This window comes from Phragmites australis, chromosome 3 (assembly GCF_958298935.1).
Source record: "Phragmites australis chromosome 3, lpPhrAust1.1, whole genome shotgun sequence".
Classification (NCBI taxonomy): Eukaryota; Viridiplantae; Streptophyta; class Magnoliopsida; order Poales; family Poaceae; genus Phragmites; species Phragmites australis.
In genome coordinates this window covers 46422429-46449594 of record NC_084923.1, presented here as the reverse complement: position 1 = coordinate 46449594, position 27166 = coordinate 46422429, and the positions used below count along the sequence as shown (strand labels likewise).

The 27166-nt window shown below is 44.0% G+C and overlaps 5 protein-coding genes, 1 long non-coding RNA gene, 4 other non-coding genes and 1 pseudogene across 11 annotated transcripts; 10 read left to right on the top strand and 1 right to left on the bottom strand.

The window, feature by feature from the left end:
- The first annotated feature begins 680 nt into the window (after positions 1-680).
- Positions 681-1259, top strand: LOC133910788 (uncharacterized). The gene has a single exon (XM_062353057.1). The coding sequence runs from the start codon at positions 729-731 to the stop codon at positions 1257-1259; it is 531 nt and encodes a 176-aa protein (XP_062209041.1). The 5' UTR covers positions 681-728.
- Positions 1260-3732: 2473 nt separating this feature from the next.
- Positions 3733-5188, top strand: LOC133913456 (uncharacterized). The gene is made up of 2 exons (XR_009909037.1): positions 3733-3900; positions 4892-5188. It is a non-coding gene; the product is annotated as an uncharacterized LOC133913456 (long non-coding RNA).
- LOC133913868 (small nucleolar RNA SNOR75) lies at positions 4026-4113 on the top strand. The gene has a single exon (XR_009909109.1). It is a non-coding gene; the product is annotated as a small nucleolar RNA SNOR75 (small nucleolar RNA).
- On the top strand, positions 4294-4381 carry LOC133913867 (small nucleolar RNA SNOR75). Its single transcript, XR_009909108.1, has one exon. It is a non-coding gene; the product is annotated as a small nucleolar RNA SNOR75 (small nucleolar RNA).
- On the top strand, positions 4464-4532 carry LOC133913875 (small nucleolar RNA Z105). The gene has a single exon (XR_009909115.1). It is a non-coding gene; the product is annotated as a small nucleolar RNA Z105 (small nucleolar RNA).
- On the top strand, positions 4691-4767 carry LOC133913874 (small nucleolar RNA SNORD18). Its single transcript, XR_009909114.1, has one exon. It is a non-coding gene; the product is annotated as a small nucleolar RNA SNORD18 (small nucleolar RNA).
- A 319-nt stretch (positions 5189-5507) lies between the features above and the next one.
- Positions 5508-7938, top strand: LOC133910787 (probable ribose-5-phosphate isomerase 4, chloroplastic; annotated as a pseudogene).
- A 7515-nt stretch (positions 7939-15453) lies between these two features.
- On the top strand, positions 15454-16329 carry LOC133913455 (uncharacterized). Its single transcript, XM_062356620.1, has 2 exons — positions 15454-15609; positions 15966-16329. Exons 1-2 carry the CDS (start codon positions 15454-15456, stop codon positions 16137-16139), a joined length of 330 nt encoding a protein of 109 aa, XP_062212604.1. The 3' UTR covers positions 16140-16329.
- On the bottom strand, positions 15974-20185 carry LOC133913451 (pentatricopeptide repeat-containing protein At4g21300-like). Of its 2 annotated transcripts, none has more exons than XM_062356615.1 (4): positions 17663-20185; positions 16718-16825; positions 16413-16619; positions 15974-16112 (listed from the first exon to the last, which is right to left on the bottom strand). In XM_062356615.1, the coding sequence occupies exons 1-2, from the start codon at positions 20183-20185 to the stop codon at positions 16793-16795; spliced, it is 2556 nt and encodes an 851-aa protein (XP_062212599.1). In that variant the 3' UTR covers positions 15974-16112; positions 16413-16619; positions 16718-16792. The 2 variants fall into 2 exon arrangements, with proteins under 2 accessions (XP_062212599.1, XP_062212598.1); XM_062356614.1 differs by having other exon boundaries at positions 16413-16605.
- A 106-nt stretch (positions 20186-20291) lies between these two features.
- On the top strand, positions 20292-23845 carry LOC133913452 (uncharacterized). The gene is made up of 11 exons (XM_062356617.1): positions 20292-20675; positions 21097-21285; positions 21381-21434; positions 22098-22208; positions 22297-22359; positions 22429-22683; positions 22815-22961; positions 23036-23063; positions 23151-23221; positions 23394-23453; positions 23554-23845. The coding sequence occupies exons 1-11, from the start codon at positions 20427-20429 to the stop codon at positions 23620-23622; spliced, it is 1296 nt and encodes a 431-aa protein (XP_062212601.1). The 5' UTR covers positions 20292-20426; the 3' UTR covers positions 23623-23845.
- Positions 23846-24003: 158 nt separating this feature from the next.
- On the top strand, positions 24004-27028 carry LOC133913453 (alpha N-terminal protein methyltransferase 1-like). Its single transcript, XM_062356618.1, has 8 exons — positions 24004-24357; positions 24469-24607; positions 24768-24826; positions 25328-25600; positions 25695-25796; positions 26283-26337; positions 26519-26616; positions 26697-27028. Exons 1-8 carry the CDS (start codon positions 24004-24006, stop codon positions 26823-26825), a joined length of 1209 nt encoding a protein of 402 aa, XP_062212602.1. The 3' UTR covers positions 26826-27028.
- Positions 27029-27166: the final 138 nt, after the last annotated feature.

Sequence of the window (27166 nt, the reverse complement as noted above, 5' to 3'; positions counted from 1 at the left end):
TCATATTCTTCGACTCATTTACTTTCCTGCTCCTTTTACTTGTGGGATACTGGCATACTGCTAAACTACTGAAGTGCGTCCATGATTCATTTCTGAAAACTGGAAGTTGACTAGAGCCTCTTTTTTCCTTCTCCTTTGTTTTCCCTTTTTCTAAGAATATGCGCCTTTTCAACGTCAGTGTGCAAGGATAAGTTCTGACATATAACTGGTATATTTATTATATTACAAATTGATTTACATTCAAGAAATATATCCTATGTTTTCGCTTTTCACAAAAGGAAAAGCCTTGCTCCTGTGGCCATCGAGAACTACTGACTGCAACTTGTCCAAACCAATGCTGTATGCACTGAAACGTCTCATGCTTTCTGAAAAAAAAAAGAGCTGGTAAGAAAAAATGCAGACTAAGAAGACATTAGTATCGTGGATCAATTTGATCTGCACGAGTATCGATCTGCGTCAAACTAGATTGCTAAATACTCAGCCAAGTTGTTAAAACTTAGGTGATACTAGATATTACACGTCTCCGACATGCCGCCACGGCAGCAGCAGCAGTCAAAACGATCAGAACATTCAGAGATCAGAATGCAGGTCACCATGATCCAACCTAACACCTCTGCAGCCATGCTATAAGACTTGCATTGCTCATGCAGTCATGCGTCTCCTCACGAGCTACTTCGCCGGCAAAAGCCAAGAAAGCAACCAAGAAGCTCCGCACGAAGAAACAAGCCATGGAGCAGAAGAAGTCCGTCCTCCTCGGCCTCCTCGCCCTCCTCCTCTGTGCCGGCCGCGGCCACGCCTTGCGCCTTCTCCACGACGTCGATGGAGGCCGCGAGTTCGCCTTCGGCTCCAAGGCGGCCGCGGAGACCGAGCCGCTGGACCCGACCTTCGACGACTACGAGAACGAGATCAGCCACGTCGAGTTCGAGCCGGAGCTCGGCAGTACGCCGTACGCCGTGGCCGCGGCGCCCCTCGCCGCCACCGCCGGACCGGCCCCGCAGCCTGTGACGGCGCGGAACGCCGTGGCCGGCAGCCGCAGCATGAAGTGGTGGCTGCCGCCGTCGACGATGCCGTCGTTCCCGCTGTTCCCGAACCCCGGCGGCATGCCCGGCATCCCCGGGCTGCCGCTGCCCGGCATGCCGTTCCATCCCATCGGCGGCTGGGGCGCGCCGGCGCCACCTGGCCAGGCGCAGCCGTCCCCTCCTGCCTCCACCACCGGCGCCAACTCCAACGACCCGAACACGAACGGTGGTATCAACTGACCGCGCGGGAGGATGAGACTCGCGAGCGCTCGCATGCTAGCTCATGATCCGTCGCTTCCGTTAAGCTTTGACCGTGCTCGAGTGCACTTTTACTATTCACTTTTAACTACTTCTATTGCGTGTTCACTTCAAAAAGTTAGTTTGGTTCCGAATGTGATGTTGCTGAAAGAAGGGCGTGCCGTTTCATAGCAAATGCCACGCCTTTGGTATAGAAAAAACAATAGTACAGCACCCACACATGTATGGTGGTTGGGTCGATTGACAGCATCGAGATTGTCTAAGTTTTATTATTTATTATTGACAACGTTCGATTTCACTTTTTAAAATGTCAGATTTTTCAATTCGTATCATCGTCATTGCATGATATCGGCTTATACTCCGTTTAGCCATATGAATAGTCTATTATACCCATGTTATGTGGGTTATGGAATTTCACTTTATACCACTAAAAATTTCAGTTTAAACTATGCAGTAACAGATGATTCTAACCAATTTTGATATTGAAAACAAAACAAGACATCAAATTTATAAAACCAATATACTATGATTAGTGAACTTAAATATTTCAAGACCTATTGTGGTGTGGTGCTAAATGCTAATTAAGGGATTGCAAACACAATGTATGCACAGAAACATGCTTCTCACTAGTCTAATTGAATTGATATATGCAAGAACAGGCACTAACCACAACACTACCAAAATGCTTCACACCTTGAAGCCCAGTTCACAGGAAGTTTGAATAATCTTCAAGTAGTATTTCAGAGCAATTACTTCCTCCATTCAAGAATACAAGGCACATATTATTTTTAAAAAGTCAAACTTTATATATTTTGATCGATAGTTAGTTAAATTTTAAAAATGTTTAGTGTATAAAAACTATACAACTAAATTTATATTTTAAAACTCTTTCACACTATATTGGTTTTGTAGCTATAAACTATATATTTTGTGAGAAAATAATGGTCCAAGTTTAACTTCAAAGACTGAGCCAAAATAAAATATACCTAGTAGTCTTGAACGGAGGGAGTAGTTTACAGAAATTTTGAATAATCTTCAAGTAGTATTTCAGAGCAATCAGATCACAGAATCTGTCTTCCTAATAGAGATAAATGTACAAAATAGGCAACAGACAATACCTGCTCAGTTGAAAACCCTGAAAAAAGATTTGTCCTTCTTCCAGAAGCTGGTTTTCCCAACAGAGCTCCAAAAGCTGGTTTTCAATATCAAAGTGCACAGGTTCAGAAAACAGACATTCACACAGAAAATCCTTAAAATTAGTTTGTGTTGGAATCAATTGACCATTCACACCTAGACATCCTCGTCATGGGTGGCACCGCCACTGCCATCCTCGCAGCGGCCCAGCAATGGCCCTGAGTTTACCCTCAGGGGTTATCCTTGAAATGTCTGTTTGAGAGGCAAGGTTAATTAGTCAACAGGAGTAGGTGGACCATGAGCTTTGGTGGACTAGGAGGTGGTGGACGACCGCGACGATGGAGCTAGAGGAGGTGGATCTAGGCAGCAGACGAGGGCAATGGCGGCATATGTAGTGGCGAGCAAGAGGAGGTGGACTATGAGCTTTGGTTGCCAGCGGCAAGGAGGAAGTCGACTTTGAGCTCGGGTGAGTGAGGAGGTCATCTAGAGGGCGCTTCACATGTTTCTAAGGTCAGGGAACTTTTTTAGGGTGTGAGCGGAGGCAGAGGGGTAACGGAATGGGTCGGTGACGGAGAGGGCGGCCCGGCGACAGAGGTGCGCTACTGACACTTGTGCACAACGAAGAGGAGGAGGGAGAGGTTGGGGAAAAGGGAGAGGGAGTCAGTGTGAACCTGCTGGCGTGAAGGCTTACTCGGAGAAGGCCGGCGACCGCGGTGGCAGTTTGCCAGAATTAGGGAAGAAGAGAGCTTAATGATTCGATTCCTTTGGTGGAAGAGCTCGCGGTGGCGGAGCTCGTCGGAGAGGAAGAGGGAGGTCGAGGTGCGAGCGGCAGGAGCTTGACTCGGTTGAGTGACAACAAGAGGGAGAGAGCGAATAGACAAAAAAAGAAGAAGAAGTGAAACATTATTTTGTAATGACATAACGAGTAAATATGTGCTACAATTCACAATACATAATCTAAAAGTAGTCTTTTTCTAGATTACGGATTGTCGCACAATCTGGTCCTAGATCATATATTTTGAATTTTAGAATCGGCATGTTTATTTTTTTTTCTGATTTTAGAAGCTAGACTCCATAATAAAAAAACATGCCCTTAAGATTTTTGTGGGAAGGGAAAAAAATAGAAAAAGAGGGTACGAAGTAGAACGGGCATGAGATTGAGCCGAATCTCTGCCGAAGCCCGAAGGCCCATTAGAAGCGCTCCTCGTAAACCGCCTCGCGCTCTGGTCCATTTCGAATCCAGATCGGAGCCCACTGACCAGAGCCGTAATCCGCTTCAAACTTCGCGCACCGGAAGATCTCAGCCGTCCATCAGGGCGTCACGGTTAGGGTTTTCGATCTCACCCAGTATCCCAGCTCTATAAATGAGAAGCGAGCGCCTACGCCGCCACTCACCCTCGTCCCCCCAAACTCGCCAAATCCGCCGCAGCCGCCTTTAGACGAGACCGAGAGCGCGAGGTCCACCCCCGCCGCCGCGATGAGGGCCAAGGTTTCGTCTCGATCTCCTCTCCTCTCCTTCGTTACGGCCTAGTCGCGCGATTTCCCTGTGATAACATGATGTTTAGATTGCAATTCGTGATGGGTTTTTTAGGCGACTGTTTGCGCTTTTTTTGTTCTCCGTGATGACGAAACACAGATGACGAGTCCGATCTAATCCATTCCATCAAACCATGGGGACAATCGAGGCATTTGTCTGAGAGAACACGAAATAGGTTATCTTTTTTCGTTTAGTTGCGCGGTTGCCCTCTGATGATTCGAATCGTGTAGTAGAACTGCAGAAGTAGCTCTGTGCGAACTCTTTAGTGGTGTTCGAGGCTCTGATTCCAGTATTGGTGATTGTAATTCCTGAGTTTTGTTGCATCTACTGGTTTTGCTTTCATGTTCTCCGTGATGATGAAACACAGATGACGAGTCCGATCTAATCCATTCCATTAAACCATGGGGACAATCGAGGCATTTGTCTGAGAGAACACAAATCACTAGTTATTTTTCGTTTCTGTTCTGTTCCTAGTCTATTGTTTGTTATCTCTTTGTATGAATGTTTCGATGGTACTGGCATGATGAGGAAAACCTACTTTTTTTCTGATCTATCTGATGAGAAATACCTCCTACTCATTCTGAATGCCAATACACTGCATGCTATCATTTTTCCATCGGTAGAGTTTAATGCTTCGTTAATGAGTTTCTCGTACATAATATGTGATGAGATCACGTCCTATTTGCAATTTGCTCATTACGAGCTATGATTATTTGACATGTTTGATGTCAGCTTGGGTTGGGGGATATGATGAAGAACTTTTGGTCCGTGTTTCTGATCATGTCATGATGAGTAAATCACTCCAATAATTCTGATCCCAAACAATTCGCAGGAATTTGCACCTTGTTGCTTTTCATGTTTGTCTTGAGAATCTTACGTTTGCTTGCTGAAGCTATATGTTTGCCGAAATAATATTGATCTTTCTTGCTTTGAATTTGTGCAGTGGAAGAAGAAGAGAATGAGGAGGCTCAAGAGGAAGCGCCGAAAGATGAGGCAGAGATCCAAGTAGGCACCCCATGAGGAAGGGAAGCTACTCGGGCACCATTTCCGAGGCGCGTTGGGATGATTCTGACGTGTTTCGGTGTAGCTGCAGGAGATGCGAACCTAACTTGTGTTTTGGTTAATCTTAGCTGTTCTTGTCTGGTCATCTTTTAAGGCCGGGTTTTTATGTAATGTGGGATAATCATATGTTGCTTTATGACTGAGGTTTATGCAGTTAAGAGAATATGGTACTCGAATATGTCTTCTGCCTTGTGCTCCGGTTTTTACAGACGGTCGCATTTCCCTCAACGTAGGGATCATCAATTTTTTGTGGGATTGAAATATTTCAGATAAGGAAGGTAGGTTAGTGTAGGAATATTTGTTCAGTTGGCATTCGAGATGGATGAACATCAAACTGTCCTTCTGTTCTGGCATTTTGTAACCTAGAATGCCCTAGAAACGTTATCACTGCGCATGTTAGCACAGAAGTTAATTTACCACATCTCCACAAGAGGTAATAGCAGGTAGCCAGCAAGGAGAATAACAAAGTCCACGCCAGAACGTGTTGAAGCAGGTCGATGTTCTTCCTGAGGCGCTGCCTCTTTTCCGGTGCTCGGCGACAGCGCGAGCATCCGGTCCACCCCAGCCATGTTGCCCAGGAGATCGTTGCCGAGTTCTTCCTCGAGATCGCTCTCCACGAGCCGCTTGACGCCGCGGAGGACGTGGAGCGCCAGCCCGTCAACGAGGCATTATGCTCTTCCAGTACGCGGGGTCTGCCGCGCCCTCAAGTCGAACGCCTGCATCTGCAGCATGCATCCTCAGATGTGACACGTCCACCTCCCCAACACATTTCAGGGTAATCTTCTTGTGTTTCGACCTTGTCCTTCACAGCTTCCATGAACTTCCCATGGCCTTACATTATGTCCGTCCATGTCTTCATGTAGTCGGGGTTCGCCGTGTAGGTCCGCCACCAGCTCCATTTCTAGCAGCTCCTTGACGTGCTCTGACCGCGCGGCGGCAGGACGAGTGCACCTGCGGGAAGTTGTCCGAGTGCTGAAGCAAACACCTCGATGACAAGGTCTTGCGGCACTTGACCAATTGTCTCCATCTTCTTGAGCATGACATCGAACGCCGATCTTGGCAGGAAGTTGGGGAGACTGATGCCCTTGGTCTCCTCCAGAACGCGCATCTCCTCCATCAGGAACGGCTCAATCCCAAATTGGGGATGCCAAATTGTGTCGACTGTGTCCAATTGGAGCGATGGTTTCTATGACAACTTGAACGGGTGTGTAGTGTGTGCTGTGATCTGAGTTTCAGCTCCCTCTTGGCAATCGGTTCTTGGGGTTGATCAGCCAGGTCCGTGTTCAGTGCAAGTGAGGCAGATAAGGCAGGAATACAGGTTGGCAGCTACCAGGAAGGCACCAAAGTAAGCATGCGCAATGCTGTAACCATCAGTCTGTAGACAACCTAGGCACCAAGAACAACAACTGAAACTGTGCTCACTAACGTATAGATTGATTTTGCTTTCACTGATGCTGATGTAATTGAAGACGGCACCATGGCTGCTGTCATCGGGCGGCGAAAGATCGAAAGCGGAGAGCCTTCATTCATGGAGGAGAAGGTAAGCGAAGGCTTCAGAGACTTGGATGCGTAAACACAAATTAATAGGAAGTCACCATACATCGTTGGCATTTTCTTATTGAGCATCATTCGTACATTTAGACAAGACTAATATATGTGTTAGGATCTCTGATCCATCTAAATGCAACCCTGTTTTCCCCTGTTTATACAGGAAATGGCTAAATCTGCAGACAGACTTGCCTTCATCATTGGAAATGACAAATATGTGAATGGCATCGAGGGTTCCATTCCAGTCCTGGTTAAAAGTGTAAGAAAATCCTCTGTTGCTTCAGAGCAGATAGTTTTATGCAATGTTCATAAAGAGAGGAACAGATCATTTCAGGGAAACTGGATAGACACCGCTGAAGAGATCGACGATTTGTTCCTAGGGGATGCAGAGGTGCGCTTGTCAATACGACACTTCCCGTTAAACTTTTCAGAACTTGAACAGCTGCTGAATTGCTGAATCTGGATCCTTCATCTTAGCCACCACTGCATGTAATTTTTGTGATGAAGGTTTGGAGGAGGCCATCGTTTGGAAGTGCTGTCCACTGGGGGGTGACCACCCATTGGTTACTAAGGGGGGCCATCACATACTTGATGTTATTTTCACAACTCCGATCCTGGATCTCGGTACGCTGATAGAAAATTATTGCCAAGAGGGAGCTGAAACTCAGCCTGGTAAATCAGTAACCATTTCTTGTGTAAAGCTTTAGCTGGATGGTTTGCAATCTTTACAGGTCAGGTAGCAGAGGGCCTGGCCAAAATTGCTGGCGTCGTGGATCATGGGATTATTTCTGGCATTCGGTAATTTCTCTCTTTTTTTTTAAACTCATTCGGTAATTTCTCAACATAAGCAGACACTTTAAAGTATGTTTTTTGGACCAAGGAAGCAAGCATATGACGTCCAAATTATTCAGTTATTCCTATGATAAATTGTTACATGGTACCATGCAGATCATATGCTGTCATTGCATCAAAGGGGGAAGTGCAGGTCTTGGATGAGGAATCCTCGGTGATACTGTAGCAGCGAAATCCTTTGATTTGCTGCGCAGAGGGACCGTTTTAATTTTCTCTGCATCTCGAAACATAAATCCATAGTAATTTGGCTGAAAATGCCATGAGTAGTATTTCTGTTTTTCCTTTTTTTTAGCGATCCGACATTCAGTTGGCCAGCCAGACATGAATGCATGACAATATATGGAGTCTTCACAACCAAAACGCATAGTTCAAATCATCGTCGGTTCTGATGATGACATTGGCCTCCGTTTTTTCCAGTGCAAGCTGGTGAAACAAGGCTGGGGCGTGCCATGCAGTTTTCATTCACCGCGAAGGCAGGGACTGTAAGAACACCCTGTTCAACAGCAGGAGTTCAGGATATGCATCACTTCCGGCCGGTTAGTGTTCGTCTTATAGATTCTAAGAGTATTGTATCTTTATTCGAACAGATTGTATGATACTGTAACACCCTGGATTTCAATAAATCCGGATTGCTACCGACTCTCATCTAAATCTAACAAGTCCGAAAATTATAAAAAATTTCGCTAGAGTTTTCCCTATATTTACTGCTTTTCTTGAATAGCAAAAACGTATTCATCGCATACAGGATATATATAAGCAAAAGGTAAACACAACCATCTAAAACTAGTACCGAAACATCTCACGAACTCGTCACACTACACCAGAAGCAGCTAAGAGCTGCAAACTGACCAAAATAACCAAGTACATCGCTAAAAGGTTATGAATACTACTATAAATTGATCTAAGTGTGATCACTTACCACTACGCGATGCTATTTCCCCTTTCGAACATGTCGCGAGTAGAGGTACCTAAAAACCAAATGAAATACAAGTGTGAGTAAAAAACACTCAGCAAATACAGTTATGAAACCGGACACATCAACAACGTCAAAGAAGAATGAGAAACACTGAGTTTTTCCTTTTTCTTGAAAACAACAAGAAGACAATAATTTTCGTCGATACGGACCGTCTGAATTTACATTGCATTTACCGGTAAAACCGAGCAAGTGGGACCAGCACTCACTCATAGGATCATGAACATAAGAATCAAATTGTCTGGTAACACCGGACCATGAATGATAGATAAACTGGAACAACTTGAAACCGGAATGCTGACATGAACTCATTCTTGAACTTGAATCATACGAATAAAGGAAAATTCAAAAATTGAATAAACACAATTGAAATAGATCAGCAAAACATTTGTCATGCAAAGGAAGCTAATCATGGGTTCGTCATGCACTTGCCTTAACCGTGACAAGAAGTCGGTCTTACACCGCTAGCATTGACACTTCCAAAACCTGAGGAACAAGATCGTACTCAAAAGTTATCCCAAAAAACCACATGACTAAACGTTGGATGTTGGAACTTCTCTCTCTAGTCTAACCCCAAAATCTCGATTCTACCTTTTTCTCGGGAATTCAACTAACACACGGGGTTGCTTGCTGACCGAGCCGTAACGCTCGTTCCGCTTAACCAACGATAGCAAGGGATTACAACTGAAGCATCTTCAAGGAATTTCCTACAACTTTGCGTTTACGACTTAGGCGACGTCTTACTCTGAGTAGGTCGAAAATCGAATCGAGTTACTGCATCGAGGAAAACCTACTGGATAACACACTGATTTGAACGTTTCTCCTAAATCGTTTCTCCAAATCAAACAAGATCGCGCCACTAGAACAATATCGACGAGACCTACGATTGTCGCTTTAAACACAAAGTCGGAACTGGCTCCACTCATTGCCAGCCTTCGAATTTACTCTCGTGGTTGGTCAAGCTTCCACTCTCGTGTCCAATGACAAAATTAACCGCCAAACTATCGATAAGCATAGAGGGATTACAAAGACATTACCCTCACTGTGTGAATCACGAGCTGACAACGATTCCGATGAAAATCCATGCAAAACCCATTCTTCCTCCTTTTTCTTCTTTCTCTTTTCTTTTTTCTTTATTTCTTTTTTCTTATTTTCCTTCTCGGTTGCTTGCCTCCCTCTCACAGCAGCAGCACCACGCAGCAGAGACAACGGGCACATGACAACAATTGCGCGCGACACGAAGGGTGGGGTGCGGCAACCGACGCAAAGTGGTGACGATGGTGGCCGGAGGCGGCGACGTCGGTGGCCTGTGCAGCGGATGGCTGTCACACCCGGTTTTAACGGTCAAAACCAGATGCGGCTTATATGTGTCCAGGATGCTCAACACACATAAGGATATCACATGTGAAGTAACAAAAATAATAATTTTATAGAATAAACATTACTCTTACAACAATTAATATATATTGTCTTCTATGTAGATATCTACAGCGGAACAGAAGCACTGATGCCCAACAACACCGCAGGCAACCGACCGGAAGACACGCGCCTAGAACGTCACAACCTCATCTTGATAATCTTCAACATCTTCACTCACTGAGCAGCACCACACATGTCGCATGTCATAGAGAAAATAGTAAGTGTGAACATATGACGCGCTCAACAAGTGTGAGAAAGATAATGATATGTAGGCTTATGTTAAGAATAAACTAACACATGGTATATTTGCATAAATATGAGTAAAAGAAAGATATTTAGACTCAAAAAATATTAAACAATTATAAAGTAAATGTAACCCATATAGTATAACACCCAGCATACAAGGCTCCTGACCTTGCATACTATAACCATCTAGTACTCCCTGTACTATAACAAAAACTACAACCAAACCCATAACCACAACCCACTAATCACGTGAGACTTCAAGTCTCTCATAACCACATGCACGACTATTATAATAATTTTACACTCTGCAGATGTTGTCCAACTTTTAGCCACAAGTCGTGATTTTCATGTTGTCGTGTTCACGAAACACTTAACACAGGCCAATGGTGTGCTGTCAGGAGAATCACTACGAAGCATAGTCCATCAATTAGGTCCTGGTACTCCAATGAATGCCAGCCAGGAATCTAATTGATATGTTAAGTCTTACCCATATCGGTCTCATGTTTGATACGATATTTCTTGGGTTGTCACTCCACGAACCAGTCCTTATATGTGTCACTTGGGCAAAAACTATCCAACATGAAAATAACCAACAAAACCTAACACCTTTTTCTTGGAACGTATCCACAAGCCCACCACCATTATCAAACCAACAGGGAAAATAACAAATAAATTTGTTGGAACATATCCACAAGCCCAACACATTAACTACCATTATCAAACCAACTCCTTGCCCAAGTCCTAGGGTTCCATATTACTAGAACAAGTTCATCATCACCATTGCATATATCCACTAAACATGTATATGACACTTCCCAACATCTCAAAAGCATGACTAAGCAATTCTACCCAAGAGACTCATATCAACTACCACTTAGGCTTCAAGGAATGTAAAGGAAGAACTAGCTAAACCCTAACATAGGTGACTACCCATCAAGTTGACAAACATTGCATGCAATTTGTAAAACAAAACATAAACATAGGTTCAATATGATCAAGAACACTTGCCTTTTACCTAATGCTGTTCAGTGTTGACGAAACCTTGGTCTTGAAGTCCCTCGAACTATTCCGGAATGCTACCGACTAATCGCGAGAACTACCGACAAACAACTCAAAGAAAAACACTAAGAACAACATATCAAACACCATTAAAACACTTTAAAAACACTATAGTTAGATAGGTATAATTTTAGAAATATTTAGACGCAAGAATCGCCTAAATTGGAGTTAAGACGAAAAGAGAATAGCTTTCAGGAGATGGATTAGATCGAAAAGGAAATACTGATTTATCGGAACTATCTTCCTATGAGAAAATGTTTTATTGCACAATCACTGCGTTAGGCTTGACAATATTATTGCGTAAGATTCAAGAAATGTAGGGCAAACTAGACTTCGCTGACTAGGCTAAGGAAAATGATGTGGTGCTGACTTGGCATGCTATACAAGTACCTTCTTGGATTAAAGAAGGGATACGCTGAGATCTAGTCTCGACCACCCATGATCAAATGGTCGGGGTTATGCTTCTAGGTTAAGGATACTACCGGTGACTCTGTGTAGCGGCGGTGACTCGGGTTTCGTCGGAGATGGCGATCGGGCGTGTAGCAACTGACATCGATGTTGGGCTTCAATGGTGTTTCAACGAAACGAGTGAAGCATAGCGTAGAACGCAGAAAGACTAACTCAGCGGTATGTTTGGTTTTGGAAGGGGTCATCCAAGGTAGCGGCAAAACAACGATGACTGCTGCTAGGTTTGGTGGTGACCGCGAACAGACGCAGCAACGAAGACGCTCGCGTTCCAGGAGAATGGCTACGAAATTTGAGAAACTGTTTGAACAGAGATGTTCATATTTCCTGGGAACACAATGCTACAGAATGTTTTTGGGTAGATCATCCCCTGAGAGGAAGAACGATCAGCGGTATGAGATGTGTGATGGTTGCAACATGCTATGGTTGACAATCGCGTTCCGGTCGTGTCATTGCACAAACAGGGATGAGCTCCTAGGGTCACGTAGAAGACTCGATGGGCACGCCGTGACGTGGTTGGTGCATTCATACGACTTTTGGATTGATGGGGAACGCGAATGAAAATCCGGTACGCGCGCAAAACACGTCTAGAAACCAGACAACGGGCATGTCAACCTTGATCCTGGCGGTTTGGCTGATCTACTAGATGAATTGGTTGGTGAGGGCATGGCCAACATCATGGGTCATGCACTAGTGAAAGGGCATGGTGATTTGACCTCTGGTCAGCCGGGAACGTCAATGCCAATCAGTGATGGAGCGGCTGTCCGCGACGACGACGACCGTGACGGCGTAGATCGGGCTTTGGCCAGAGTTAAGGCTTGGCTAGGGACTTAGTATGATGGTAAAAAAGTAGTAAGAGGGGAGAAGAAGGGGTCCTCACCTTGCTTCGATGGTCGAGGAAGGAGGATTCACGGAGACGATGACGTAGCATATCACGGGCGGCGATGGCGGCGGCGCACGGAGAGGGAAGCAGCGGCATCTAGGGCTTGGGGGTGTGGAATAGGGGTAGAAGAGGGTGTGTAACTCCTATTTATAGGGCTAGGAGCAGCTTGTTGAGGTGGAGTCTAAGCTGAACATGAATCAGATTTGAGTTCGAGTCAGTTAAGATTTTCTTTTTCGTATCTCTCTATTCCAAGGATGATATCTCCACTGTTTGGACTCCAAATTAGATGTTTTTGGACTCTAAATTATAGTACTAAAAAAGATCTATAACTTTAGTGTTTGTTGGAACTTCTGAAAACACCATATTGATTTTCAAAAATGCAGCACAAGATAAACTGTTTGAACTCAGATTTATCTGCACAATATTAATTTCGGAGGCCATAACCCTAGCTCCATTATCCAAAAGGAGACTTTCATAGGTTCAAATCGAAGCTCTCGACGAGACCTACAACTTTGGTATTGTCAAGATTTGCATTTGAGGCCGTTTTGAACTCCGAAACTTCATGGGAAGATAGGGCCGTTCAGGACTCCGCGAAAATTTGCAGATTTCGTAGATCATTTTTGTTGGGTCTTCTAGAAGACTTGGCTAAGAGTTTGGACTTGAGCAAGATTGAGCCCAAAGACACTTTAGGTATATCTAGGGTTTAGAAAAGAAACTTTTGCAGAGAAATTTAATAGGGTTTGAATTTATATTGAGCTTGGAGTGAATTAAGAGAAACGGAAAATGAGGTTGAACAAGAATAGGAGTAGATAAGAAATTTAAATTTGAATTTAGGTAGAATTTGAGAAAGATGAGAGATTAGTTTTAAACAAGGATTTGGATAAGATTTGAATTGAACTAGAGAAGGATTAGGTATGATCAAGGATTGAATAGATAATGAATTCAAGAATTTTGAATTCCAACCATTAAGATCCTTAACTAATTTACTACTGAGTTTTGTAAAAACCTTTTCAAAATCTTTTTTTCACACAAAACACCAAATAGAAAGAAAAAGAAAAAGAACTCTAATGCATTGGGGGTGATGACCCATAGCTTACTAAGGAAGGTCATCACACACTTGATGTTATTTCCACAACTACAATACCGGATCTCGGTACGCTGAAAGAAGATTGTCGCAAATTGAGAGTTAAAACTCAGCTTGATATTTCAGTAACCTAGCTTTCTTTGGCAAAACTTATAAGGCTATGTGATGTGGTATATTGTTGGTGACAGTTAGATGAGGGGCATCTCTAGTGTGACAATGACAGTTTACTGCTAATTATTCTCTCTGTTAAAGAATATAAGCGTGTTTTGTTTCGAAAAAGTTAAATTTTATAAGTTTTGATTGACAATTAGTTAAATTATATACATATTTAATATACAAACTTTGTTTCAATATATTTGTATTTCAAAATATTGGTTTTATAACAATTGACAAAATATTACAAGAGAAATTAACAATTAAAATTTAATTTTAATGACTTTTTTAAAACAAGATACATCCTATATTCTTAAACAGAGGGAATACTATGTTTGTAACCTCTAGAAAACTAGTCGGCCAGCAAAGCCAAGTATGACTGCATGGCAATTAATGTTTTGGGGTGCTTTACAATTTTCATACAGGAAATATAAAGTCGCAGTTCTGGACCGCATGCAGGACTACTTCACTTCCGGCCAGTCAGTCTTCGTCTTCGTCGTCCACGCAGATGCTCCACATCTTCCTCTAGCGCGGAGCAAGAGGGCGTAAGGCTCACTGTTAAGGCATAAAGATGTTATCTTATCGGTTCGGGTTAGACCCTAGCACGTACAACTCTATTTAAAATTTTCAATGTAGATCTCCGAAAGAAGATCCGGCTATAAAAAAAAAACGGTGTAGATAGATTCCTGAAGAGCTTGTGAGGCAAGATGACGGGCTTATTGTTATGGGAACACGGGAGGCGTCGATGCCACAGGAGACTCGTGCTGCCCAGGTCAAGATTGCGGATGGAATCCTCCATCAGATCCTCTTCTCGTGAAAAAAAAACTAAGCAGTGAGATAAAACTATCTATATATACTCATTTACATCTTAATGTGTAGGTGTAACCATTCGCTGATACATAAATATGTTAGCAGTTATGTGAGCATCTTCACCAAAGTGTAACTCCACTTGATACTCATCTATCCGTTTCTCTTATATACGTTATGATTTTCTTCATCTACTTCTTTAATACAAATTTCAACACAAATAAATGATTATAATAATATCCTAGTTGAAATTTTCGTGTTCAAACATCTTCAGCAGGTTTGCAGCCTCAAGAAAACTAGGTTGGCCAGCAAGCCAAGTGTGATCGTACGACTATTGACAAAATATTATACTCGAGGTTCTTTCGAACCAAAACGCGTAACGAGCTTGTTCACTTAGCGTAAGGAGCACGGGGTATGTGGTTTTGCGACTAGACGCACGTCCTTATGTATCCGAGCTCCTCACGAAAGATGGTAATTCTACTAACTTCGATTAATAAAACTCCCGGTTCTTAGGTAAAAAAACGCGTAGACGTGTTTATAACCCAAAATCTAGGCCACGTGGCAAGGCCTGGGGCTTAATCACTCGCCCAGGCGGACGTAAATTTACGATAGGTAGCAATGAGTAAATATACCAGCAGTAATAACAAAACGCAAGAAAAGTTGTCAACTGCATGTTTTACGTTCGTCGTGATCACAGCAGTGACCGAACGCGTGTCGCGGCCGATTCAGCCCATGCGACGCAGGCAGCTGGTCAAAAGCTCCGGAAGCAACGAGGTCGTCGACGCTTTCCACGGCCGACTCGGCTTCGGTCCGCCCCACCGACGCGACCACCCTGGAAAGGCCTCCGTCTCGGTCTCTATAAGGATGGATTTCTGCTGTGGTTGGACAACCTACATGCTTGGTGGAGGGGAAAGGTAGAGAGAAGAACCAACCAAACCAATCGCTTCGGCGGACATGGCGTCCAGGATGGTGCTTGGAAGAATCCAGTCGGTCGGTGGCCTCTCCGGCCGGTTGTTCCGCCGCGGTGAGGGGATCCTCCGCCGTCCTCTTTTGCCGGTCAGCAATCGATCGCTCTGCAGCAACGCGATCAAAACAGACACCACAATCAAGGTTCGATGTCTACCTCATCGTAGTATGTTTGTTGTATCAACAAATAGATAGGGCTGTATTCAGATTTCCATGTGTAGTATCAATTCAATCCCAAGATCATAAAAACGGCTTTAGTTACATGTATCAGTATTAATTAGTTCATCAACGGACTGGAGCTTCGTAGTTTTACTTACCTCCGTACAAGAAATGCATTTAAATAATTTCCAGTGGAGGATTCCGGTCATGCTGAAGTGAATCATGTACTCATGAATCTTTTCCTTTCTTCTCATGTTGAGAAAGCATGTAGTCATGTATCAATGGTTTCTGCTGAAGAGTTCTCTGTTTATTGATGGTTGCTGCTTGCAATGGACATGCAGGACCAGGAGCCACATGGCGACAGGTTTTCGGATCCCCGGGTTGCTCATGAAGACCGCCAGTTCATTCAATTATTGGACCGGATGCTGGATGCGATAAGTAATCCTGAAAGTCTTGCAGAGATGCAGCGTGGGAGGCTTCCAAATAGGCTGAAAATTTTGGACGATGACATATGAGTTAAATTCTGCTTACGGAAATACAGGACTAAAAGAAACGTGAATTTATGTTGTATAAAGTGACCCTGCTGTGTATTGTGATTAACTATGTAGAACTTGTGCGTGAGAGATTGATATTGTTTAGGATCAGATTATGGATCTGAACATCGGCTAATATTGCATAGATACCAACTTTAAGTAATTTAATTTATCTGAAGTCTGAAGTCCTTTCGAATATTTAACGGCAATCATCTAACACTACAGTGCTGATTAATTAATGATGTGCAGAATTACCTTTATCCAAATGATTTGACTGACTCAATAGCTCATAGAAGCACAAGAAAGGAATATTATCAGCCTTCATCATTGTACCAACACTGTCAAGCTTCTCCTTGAAAATGTCCGTATCAAACAACGTGCTTCCACAGATTTTCCCTTGGTTTTCCACATATTGTCATGCTTGAGTGTCGGTGTATATCCCTACAGGCTGCAGTATGTATGCTGCTTCAGATAATGAGAGAGTTGAGTGCAATGGAAAATAACAGTGATGTAGAAGTTCAACAAAAGAAAAGCGGACAAGCTAAACTGGCAGAACTTACACAGAAAATTTTCACCATTGACAGCGCTCAAGAATCGAAAGAGCTTGCAGACCAGACCAGTATGAAGGCACCATATTAGTGCAAAAGAGATGCAGGGACAGCATGGACCTGTCAACATGCCATGGAACCATTTTAATTTCTGTAGAAGAGTTTAAACAGAAGGGGGAAAAAGGGGAAATGGAAAACTTATTGCTGATAACTCCACAAATGGGATTGGCAAAGTTCAGATACCATAGATTAACAGCAAAAAAGGAGGCCTGGATTCTTTATCGAGTCTGAGAGATTGCAAACGAGTTCACTCGTACTCTTAACACTTTTCTCATGGAAATGTAGAAGTGCATACAAACACTGCTTTTCAACAGGCAGCAGTCTCTATGTGTTCTTCCTTGATTTTTCGCAGAAGAGCATATCAGTGCCACTGGGACACATCAAGTTGCCAAAACCGACAACAAGATAATGATATTAGCCTTAAACTCTAAGTTGCAATGGAGAAGACAACTTAGGTTATACATGGATATATCTTGCAATTACTATCTAACCTAGTATTCTAGACAACACAACAGCACACCAAAGTAGACTGATTCCTCAATTAGGTTAAAATGGCTTTGCTATGGTTCCATGACAGAACATGATTACTGCAAGCGGAGAGCACCATATCTCTACCAGAACGGCATTCCCTTTTAGCTCGTCTTTATACTATTTGAAGGAAAACATAAGATGCTGCGATTTTGTTCATTTGCTAGAACAATTACCTAACCTTAAGTATGATTCGAGTGTCTGATTGAATTGAAGGCTGTGAATGGATCAGCAGCAAGGAAGGAATAGGATTTTGAGATTAGCAAAACAGTGCACCTTATTCAAGGGAAGGCTAAGTATTTTCATAAGGTTAGACAAAGAATAAAGGTGCATAACGGATCAAACAATTTTTGAGTTATCAAAGCTGACCTGTGCGCTGTTGTCTGGGTGCATGGGGTGACATAGATCTGGTCTCGGAATGTAGCCTTCCTCTCTTAGTTCTTGAAGAAGGCTCTTCAAGGACATGTATATATCTTCAGAATCAGGGTGGCTTTTATCTGCTGCAACAAATAAATGGCTGCTGTTATTAACATCTACCCAGCTGTATCCAGGTATCTTCTGGACTTTATTATCCTTCATCAATCTTCTAACTTTTGACACACCATCCCATCGTCCAGCAACTGCATTGATATTGGACATGAGGACATAATAACCAGAATTACCAGGATCTAACTTGAATAGTTCTTGGGAAGCAATGTCTGCAAGTTCAACATTGCGATGCACACGGCAAGCATGGAGAAGGGCACCCCAAATGCCAGCATCCGGCTTGAATGGCATATCCGTAGTAAATTGTATAGCTTTATCTAACCTCCCAGAACGACTGTATAGGTCAACCATGCAAGCAAAATGCTCCATTCGTGGTGCAATCTGATATTCCTTAGTCATGCATTGAAAAAGTCGGAGTCCTTCTTCAACCTGCCCAGCATGAGCACAAGCAGATATCAAAGAAAGGAATGTTACATGATCTGGTTTGAAGCCTTCCTCCTGCATATGTCGCAATAAGCTCACCGACTCTTTAATAAGACCATGAGCTCCATAGGCAGCAATTATACTATTCCATGACACTTCATTCTTATCAGGCATGAATTCAAAAACACGAAGAGCCAACTCCAAGTTCCCACATTTGCCGTACATGTCTATCAGAGCACTCTCAGCGAATATGTCTGCCCTTATAGGACCCTTTATGATAACACCATGAATCTCCTTTCCATAATATATAGCTGGTAAACTCGCGCATGCTGATAGGGCAGAAGATATGGTTACACTATTGTACTTTATTCCTTCCATACTCATTCGGCGGAAAAGGTCTAGAGCTTCTTCTGGTTCTCCATTCTGTGAAAAGCTTGAAATCATTGAGTTCCATGTCACCTCATCCTTTGCAGACATCTTGAAAAAGATATAATGGCTCAGGTCAAGTCTGCCACATTTTGCATACATGTCCATAAGTGCACTCTCCACATAACATTTTCCTTCATACGCATTTCTTAGAACATAGCCATGGATCTCCTTACCGAGCTTCATAGCGGCCATGCTAGCACATGCTGGCAACACGCTAGCTACAGTAACAGCGTTTGGTTTGATGCACTGTTCTAACAAGTACCGGAACATTTGCACTGCCTTTTCACTCATCCCATTAAGAACATAACCTGAGATCATTGTACTGCCAATAACCACATCAATGGCCCTAGCAGCATCATACACATTCTGTGCCATCCTCACATCCCTGCACTTGAAATAGATGTCCACCAAAGCACTCACCAGGAATACATCCATGTGCACACAGTTCCTGACGATATAACAATGTATCTCCTTCCCCTGCTTGAAACCATTCAAGTCAGTCAAAGCTGGTAACAAGCTCACCAGCGTAACAGAATCTGGTCGAACACCACTCCTCTGCATATCACAGAATAACCCAAACGCCTCGTCAAGAAGCCCGTTTTGAACACAACCTGAGATCATCCCGTTCCAGGTCACCAAGTCATCCCGTGGCATCAGGTCGAACAATCTCCATGCATCATCCAAGCTCCGGCATTTGGCATACATCGATAGCAATGTGTTAGCCACTGCCACCTCCGGCTCTAAACCACACTTCACTGCCAGAGTGTGGAGCTGCACCCCAGACAGCAAGTCAGCCTCCGCCGCACACACAGACAGAAAGCATGCCAGCGTTGCGAAATTGGGCATGCAACCGGACACCATCATGTCCCGGAACAGCCCCACCGCGCTGGCTACGTCCCCGCCCTTGACGCACCCGTCCATCATCACATTCCACAAAACGCAGTCCCGCTCTGCCATTCCGTCGAACACCTCGCGCGCGTCCCTGAGAAGGCCAGCGTCGGCGTACATCTTGATGACCGCGCTCCCAACGTACACGTCGCGGCCGAGCCCGATTCCCCGCGCCGTGCGATGCACGAGGCGGCCGAGGGCGAGCGCGCCGAGCGCGGCGCAGGACTTGACGACGTAGGGGAGGGTGTGCCCATCCGGGCGCGGCGCAGCGGGGTGGTTCCACATCTTGAGGTAGAAGAGGACGGCGAGGCGGTGGTGGCCAGCCGCGGTGAAGCCGCGGATGAGCCAGTTCCAGGGCAACGCGGAGGCGGCGGCGTCGCGCGGGAGAGAGGAGAACACCGTAACGGCGTCGCGGAACCGGCGCGCGAGGACGTACATGCCGAGGAGCCGGGTCTGGAGCGCAGGGTCGGTGGTGAGGGCGCCGGAGGCAACGGCGCGCGCGTGGATTTGGAGGCCCAGAGGGAGGTGGGACACTGAGACGCATCCGCGCAGGAGCGCGAGCAGGCGCTCGGCGGAGGGGGCGCTCGTTACGGCGGCCGCGGTGGAGAAGGTAGTGTAGAGGCATGGCTGCCGCGGCGGCTTGAGGCGTCGGTAAGCGAGGCGCATGGCAACGGCGACGAGGCCGTCGTCGAGGATGGAAGCCGAGGCGGCGAACTGCTCGGGCCGTGCGGTCTGATTCGAGGCTCCAATTGTCGCACGTGTGCTTTTGAAGTCTCATGACGCGCCGCTCACGTGCCATCCATCTATCTACACATCTCGCCGCGCTCCCTCCCTCGTCTCTGACAACCGTACGCCCCCGCCGTCTTCTTCCTGCGCCACCCACCCGCACTCTCCTCCTCCGCCGCCCATGGCGACGGTGTCGCGCGCGTTCGGCTCGGCGTTCGCGGGCTTCACGCGGTCTCCCACCTTGGCGCCGACCGCGACAACCCTGCCCTCCCCGTGCGGCTCGTCGGCGCTCCTCCTGCACTGGCGCAGGAGCCGGGGCGGGCGAGCCCGGCGGTTCTCGTCCGGACGCGCCGCGAGGATTAGCATGAGCCTCCGCGCCGGCATCGTCGGCCTGCCCAACGTCGGCAAGTCCACCCTCTTCAACGCCATTGTAAGTGACTAAGCTTTTTCGATCCTTGGCTTCCTGCGAAGGAATTCATTTTGCCAAGAACTCGCATTATCCGGACGAAGATCGATAGGGAAGAAAAGGTTATAGATTCTTGCTGCTTTGTACATGTTCTTCTGTAGGCAGGCATTGTTTTTGGTGGATGATGTATTGTGCATGTTGGGTAAATGTTGCTGCATGCCAAGTGTTCGACGTTTTGCCACATAAATATCCGGTTGTCCTAAGGCCTACTAGTACAATGTTTAATTCGTAAGAGTAGATATGCTTTACTAAATTTGCATGGTTTTGCTGGTTGGTGTTCTATCAGTAGAGTAAAGATGTTTCGCACAGAGAAATGCAGCTGACATATGCATAAAAAGTTATTCATGGAAACAACAGAAATTGAATTCTGTTTCAAATATTGTAGGTTGAAAATGGGAAGGCACAAGCTGCAAACTTTCCCTTTTGCACCATAAACCCGAATGTTGGCATTGTGGCTATCCCCGATCCTCGCTTGCATGTGCTCTCAAAGTTAAGCAAGTCACAGCAGACAGTCCCAACATCCATAGAGCTAGTGGACATTGCAGGTCTCGTCAAAGGAGCAAGCAAAGGAGAGGTACTGGTTTCATTATTTTCTTCGATACTGCCCAAGTTTGATATGTTCTCTGACTAGTTTACACATGAGGGTATTAATTTGATTGTTGACACCAGGGACTAGGAAACCAATTTCTTTCAAACATCCGTGAAGTAGATTCCATACTTCAGGTCAGTCCTTTATTGTCCTTAAATATGTTTATGCCGTTATATATTTGTCAAGTTCTGTAAGTGATATTTTTGTATTTTTGGCCATCCTGATTCCAGTCTTTATCAATTATTGCATTTCATTCTATTTCACAGAGAATAAACTAATAAAGTTCTCTAGCAAATGTTCTTTTTTGTCCAATTTTGGCTGACGCATGATGCGTGAACACCTCACTGCAGCCACTTTATTTTCAGCACTGCCGCTTAGTGCTGTTTAGATTTATGCTATTATAAATATCGCGGTTTTGAAATATGCCATTACATATCCGGTATTTAGAAACATGCCATTACAAATCTCTTAAAATTATATCCATGGCATTACCGTTACAAATCAGGCACATTTCGTAATGGCATTGATCCAATTTCAGGAGATTTGTATGGCATGAATTCAAATTTCAGGAGATTCGTAATGGCATGGGTCCAATTTTCATAAGATTGTAATGGCATGGACCCAATTTCAAGAGATTTATAATGGCATGTTTCCAAATACCGGATTTGTAATGGCATATTTCAAAACCGTGATATTTATAATGGCATGAATCTAAATAACCCTTTTGTTTTTTTATTGGAGATTGCAAAACATAATAGAGTTGTGCTCATCCATGTTCGTTTTGACTGGATCCTCAGGTGGTGCGATGCTTTGAGGATGATGATATTGTTCATGTGAATGGTAAGGTTGATCCCAAGTCAGACATTGATGTCATTAACCTAGAGCTGATATTTTCAGATCTTGAACAGGTAATTTGGTGACACGATCTCCATATACTTGCTTAGTAGGGCTAATCTATAATTTGACCAGTTGCTGACAATTGTTTAATAACTGCAGATGGAGAAGAGGTTAGATAAGCTCAAGAAGAGCAAAACTAAAGATGCACAAGTAAAAGTGAAGGTAAGACATACAAAGTCTATCATTTTGATGACCTTTTCATTCTATGTTCCAACGTTTTGCATTACTTAGGAACAAGCAGAGAAGTCAGGATTGGAAAAAATTCAGCAGGCGCTTATGGATGGAAAGCCTGCAAGATCTGTTGATTTGGCTGACCATGAGAAAGAAGCTATACAGCATCTTTGTCTGCTGACAATGAAACCTGTCATTTACGTTGCTAATGTAACAGAATCTGATCTTGCTGAACCAGATAGCAATCCTCATGTCCAAGAGGTGGCTAAAGTAGCATCAGACTTGCAGTCTGGTATGGTTACAATATCAGCTCAGGTTTGTTGTATGCATCTGAAATAATAAAAGCTTTTGGAGAAATGCGTGTGAAATTACTTCATCTTTCGCCCCAAAGGATGTTGCCTATCTATACTCTTTCTATGCTAACAAAATTGTGGAATGCATAACAGGTTGAAGCCGAACTCTCTGAGCTACCATTAGAAGAGAGAATAGAATACTTGAAATCTCTTGGTGTTACTGAAAGTGGACTTGGCAATTTGGTAAAAGCAACATATAACCTTTTGGGATTGAGAACTTATTTCACGACTGGAGACAAGGTGAATCCTTTGCGTGCTAAAGGTTATTATTTCAGCTGTTAATACAAACATCTAATTGCATCTTGCTTTATCAGGAAACAAAAGCTTGGACTATTCTTTCAGGTTCCATTCTTCTTCCTCCCAGTGCTTTCTCGTAATAATTTATGTTACTGTATGTATTACTCTGACAGTATGTCATCTTACATGTAGGCATGACTGCACCTCAAGCGGCTGGAGTTATTCATAGTGACTTTCAAAAAGGATTTATTAGAGCTGAAACTGTAAGTTGTATGCATAATTGTAAAGGTCCAGTAAATGATTTTTTTTGCACATTCGGATCTATTGCTGTTAGAGTTGGAGGTACTTCACCTTTTTGGAGTTCAGATATATTTTTTGCCTGCATTTTTCATGTTAATATTTACTAATTTTACCATGAATACTACTGTACCTCAGGTATCCTACGATGATTTTGTTGCCTCTGGTTCTCTTGGAGCAGCAAGGGAGAAAGGACTGGTAAACATGTTTGCATAGCTATTCATTGTTTTTCTTATTCGCTGAATAAAAAATAGTCAGTTGCAAATAAGTTTATTTCTTGTTATCTCTCTCGCTGCAGTTGAGGTTGGAAGGGAAGGATTATATTGTGCAGGAAGGAGATGTCATGCTTTTCAGATTCAACGTGTGAGAACAATAATAGCACAAAGCTTCGATATACTGGAATTTTGCACAAGGCAAAATATAATTTGCCCAGAGTTTGAGATTTTTGTCCTCATGGCACCAACTGTTCATGTACTGGGCATTATTCCTTTCCAAGGGAAACACCGTGATTCAATGTCCAAGTTACATTGTTCGAGAAAAATTCAAGAATACCATGCACGAGTTTCTCGGTGCAACTTTCATGGATCTAATATGTTTTATTACTTGATTTCTCAATACGCTGAGGTCGAATTTGTAAAGTTGACGATAACATTAGTTTGTTCAAATTATGCTTGAAATTATGGGGCAGTATGCAATGAGAGATGAAAATATATTCATGGGATTAGATTTGTAGAAATGTTTTTTCTTTATGAAATCGGTATCTTCAAGGCCTTCCGTGGAAATGGTCGTGCCAAAAGAGGCAAACGCCGCAAACCCTAGAGTAGTAGCTTTGCACCCCTTCCCCTGCTCCTCCCGCTCGCACGCAAGCAGCTCGTACTTCGCCGCCGTCGCCGGAGAGATGGATTCCCGCGGCTTCGATTCCGCAGGCCGCGCTTTCTCCAGCGCCACCGAGATGTGGGCAGAAGAGCTCGGCCCCACTTCCACCGCCTCCTCCGCCATTGAAGCCGCCCCGGCCGCCGCAGGCAACGCGGGCGCCGGCGAGGAGGCGGGGGGAGACGGGAAGCGCAAGGAGTGGTACTCCAAGGCAATCGCCTACTGGCAAGTAAAGAACGCTCACTCGGTCCCGCTCCCCTGCTAAACCCTAAACCCCCAATACGAATGCGCACTGCTCGCTGCAAATTTAGCTTAGAAGTTTCTTGAATGGGTGGCGTAGGGCGTGGAGGCGTCGACCGAGGGGGTCCTTGGAGGGTACGGGTGCGTGAACGACGCGGACGTCAAGGGCAGCGACGCCTTCCTCCGCCCTCTCCTCGCCGAGCGGTTCGGCACCGCGAAGCGTCATCTCGTCGCGCTTGGTGAGTTGCTTACTGCAAAGAGGTTTTAGCTAGTTCAGTGGAGCTTATTTCTGTGTGTGTCGTCGTAGTAGCTTCTTTTTGTGAATGCTCTATAGTGTTCAAGTTATAGAATCTTTGTTCTCTGTCTGTTTCTTAAGCGCTGTTTCTGAAACTATGGCAGACTGTGGCTCAGGCATCGGGCGGGTTACAAAGAACCTTCTTCTTAGGCATTTCAATGAGGTATGCAGCTTATATTCTCTCAGGAGGTTTGAGGTTATGCCTTAATCCTAAGATAACTGCATGCCAATATGCTGCCACATCTTGTAGTTGTACTCATACCATGATGCTGGCAGGAACGACATACTTCCATTCTTGTGCTGTATATCCAATTCAACTGTGATTTCATGATTTATCTGCGATATTTGTGTTGCGCCTTATTTGTATGTTTCAATCCCTTTCTTTTTTTTTCTTTTTTCTTTTTGAATTACACGGGGCCAGCTACCCCGAATACTGACTAAGAAGGAGATGGGCGCCCAAGTTCAAGCCTGGACAGGTGTGCAGCTTTGTTGGCTACCTCTACCAACCGAGTAGACACTCGATCCCCCTCTGGGGAATAAATCCCCGGTGAGACACACAAGGAACATCCCTAGGGATTGAACCTGTGTGGGCTGCACGAACACCGTCGGAGCAAGCCACCCAAGCGTCGGCTCGGTTCTTAAAAACTGGAATCTGGTTATTCAGGTTGATCTTGTCGAGCCAGTTTCTCATTTTCTAGAAGCGGCACGGGAAAATCTTACTGGATGTATGGACCAAGGAGAAGATTCACACAAGGCTACCAACTTTTACTGTGTGCTTTCAATCCCTTTCTTAAAAACTGGAATTTTGGTTCTTCAGGTTGATCTTGTCGAGCCAGTTTCTCATTTTCTAGAAGCGGCACGGGAAAATCTTACTGGATGTATGGACCGAGGAGAAGATTCACACAAGGCTACCAACTTTTACTGTGTGCCTCTTCAGGTTGGTATCTGTAGGCCATTATCTCTGGTCCGATATTCTTTGAACAATTGTTTTCCACTTCTTTGCATATTATTTAGTTCACCTCTTGTTTCAGGACTTCACTCCTGAGGAAGGAAGATATGATGTGATATGGGTCCAGTGGTGCATAGGGCAACTTCCTGATGATGATTTTATTTCATTTTTTGATCGTGCCAAGGTGAGTTGATTAATTTATATTCAATCATATGCGCATTTTTTGTTGGTTATATTGAAGTATTTGTTTGTACTTTAAGTGTACGTTTTATCAATTGCATTGGCATGCTAATGCTATCGTTTAGTTTTTAGTGAACAGAAAATAATCAGATTTCTTTTCCATGGAAATAATGGCTTGCAGATGAACTTCTTATGCACTGGTAGAAAGATGGTCATTGTGCATTTTTCAGCTATTACATGTCCACATGTTGTATTGCTTGTTGGATATTAATGCTTTGTTCTAAGACACTCCGGTCCACCTATATGAGCCATATTATTTGTACCATGCTTTATTACTTTACTCCTAATTACAGTTCTACTGAATGAAGCCTTCCAAATGTTCATGTTTATGCGCCTATTAGTAGAGCTAATATCCAAGTTATTTCATGTATGTGGATGCCCTAGTATCAGTGCATTCTAATCGGACATACACTTTTAATGTTGATTACAGGTTGGGCTCAAACCCGACGGGTTTTTTGTTCTGAAAGAGAACATAGCAAGAAACGGTGAGTTTGCTGAATCTAATATTCTGTCTGATTACTTCAGTATACTTTTCTAGAGAAAGTTGTGTAGTGTACTCATCTGAAAAATGCTATGAAGCATCTGCCTTGGAATGTAGTTCTTCTTTTGAGAAGAGGACAATATGCTTGATGTTCCTCTGACACAATGCCATGTGTGGTTCCTCAGGATTTGTGTTAGACAAGGTGGATAACAGTGTCACTAGATCCGATCCATACTTCAGGGAGCTATTTAAAAAGTGTGGATTATATATACACAGCGTCAAGGTAAACACTCGAGTTGCACATGTTATCTAGTTACTATCTTCACCTTTCCCATCGCCAATCTAATCTTGCAATTGAAACAGGACCAGAAGGAACTTCCAAAGGAACTATTTGCCGTCAAAATATATGCTTTGGTGACCAATCAACCAAAAATCTCGAATAATGGGAAGAGAAGGCGGCCTAAAAATTCACCACATATTATTCGCTCTTGAAAAATGCCTGTATTTGGTGTGCTGTCGAACCAACTTATTTATCTGGTCATGTATTATTATTGGCTTGTATCAAGTTCCTAGGACAACCTTTTGCAATAAGCTCAAATTTTCGTTGATGTTAATTTCATTCTTTTCAACTGATGTTGTATTACCTGGAAATATATGATCTGTTGATGCGCATGTTCACGATATTTTGAGAGGAATATGCTGAAGTTCTGAATCAAAAGATTTCCAAATGGTTTACAGTCCCAGCTCCGAACTCTGTAATGTAACGAGATGTCTCAGAGGGCATCTGGTGATAAGAAAACACCGATTGACAACTGAGCTTGGTATCTGACACT

What these genes read in the sequence shown, in the direction of transcription:
- LOC133913451 (XM_062356615.1), bottom strand. Translation starts at nt 20,185, where the DNA reads ATGCGCCTCGCTTACCGACGCCTCAAGCCGCCGCGGCAGCCATGCCTC. An exon ending in ACCCAGACAACAGCGCACAG is followed by an intron (nt 16,826 to 17,662) that starts GTCAGCTTTGAT and finishes GCATGTTGACAG; the next exon opens with GTCCATGCTGTCCCTGCATC.
- LOC133913455 (XM_062356620.1), top strand. Translation starts at nt 15,454, where the DNA reads ATGGCGTCCAGGATGGTGCTTGGAAGAATCCAGTCGGTCGGTGGCCTC. An exon ending in AAACAGACACCACAATCAAG is followed by an intron (nt 15,610 to 15,965) that starts GTTCGATGTCTA and finishes ATGGACATGCAG; the next exon opens with GACCAGGAGCCACATGGCGA.
- LOC133910788 (XM_062353057.1), top strand. Translation starts at nt 729, where the DNA reads ATGGAGCAGAAGAAGTCCGTCCTCCTCGGCCTCCTCGCCCTCCTCCTC.
- LOC133913453 (XM_062356618.1), top strand. Translation starts at nt 24,004, where the DNA reads ATGAAATCGGTATCTTCAAGGCCTTCCGTGGAAATGGTCGTGCCAAAA. An exon ending in TTTACTGTGTGCCTCTTCAG is followed by an intron (nt 25,601 to 25,694) that starts GTTGGTATCTGT and finishes CTCTTGTTTCAG; the next exon opens with GACTTCACTCCTGAGGAAGG. An exon ending in CATTTTTTGATCGTGCCAAG is followed by an intron (nt 25,797 to 26,282) that starts GTGAGTTGATTA and finishes TGTTGATTACAG; the next exon opens with GTTGGGCTCAAACCCGACGG.
- LOC133913452 (XM_062356617.1), top strand. Translation starts at nt 20,427, where the DNA reads ATGGCGACGGTGTCGCGCGCGTTCGGCTCGGCGTTCGCGGGCTTCACG. An exon ending in ATGCACAAGTAAAAGTGAAG is followed by an intron (nt 22,360 to 22,428) that starts GTAAGACATACA and finishes TGCATTACTTAG; the next exon opens with GAACAAGCAGAGAAGTCAGG. An exon ending in GATTTATTAGAGCTGAAACT is followed by an intron (nt 23,222 to 23,393) that starts GTAAGTTGTATG and finishes ACTGTACCTCAG; the next exon opens with GTATCCTACGATGATTTTGT.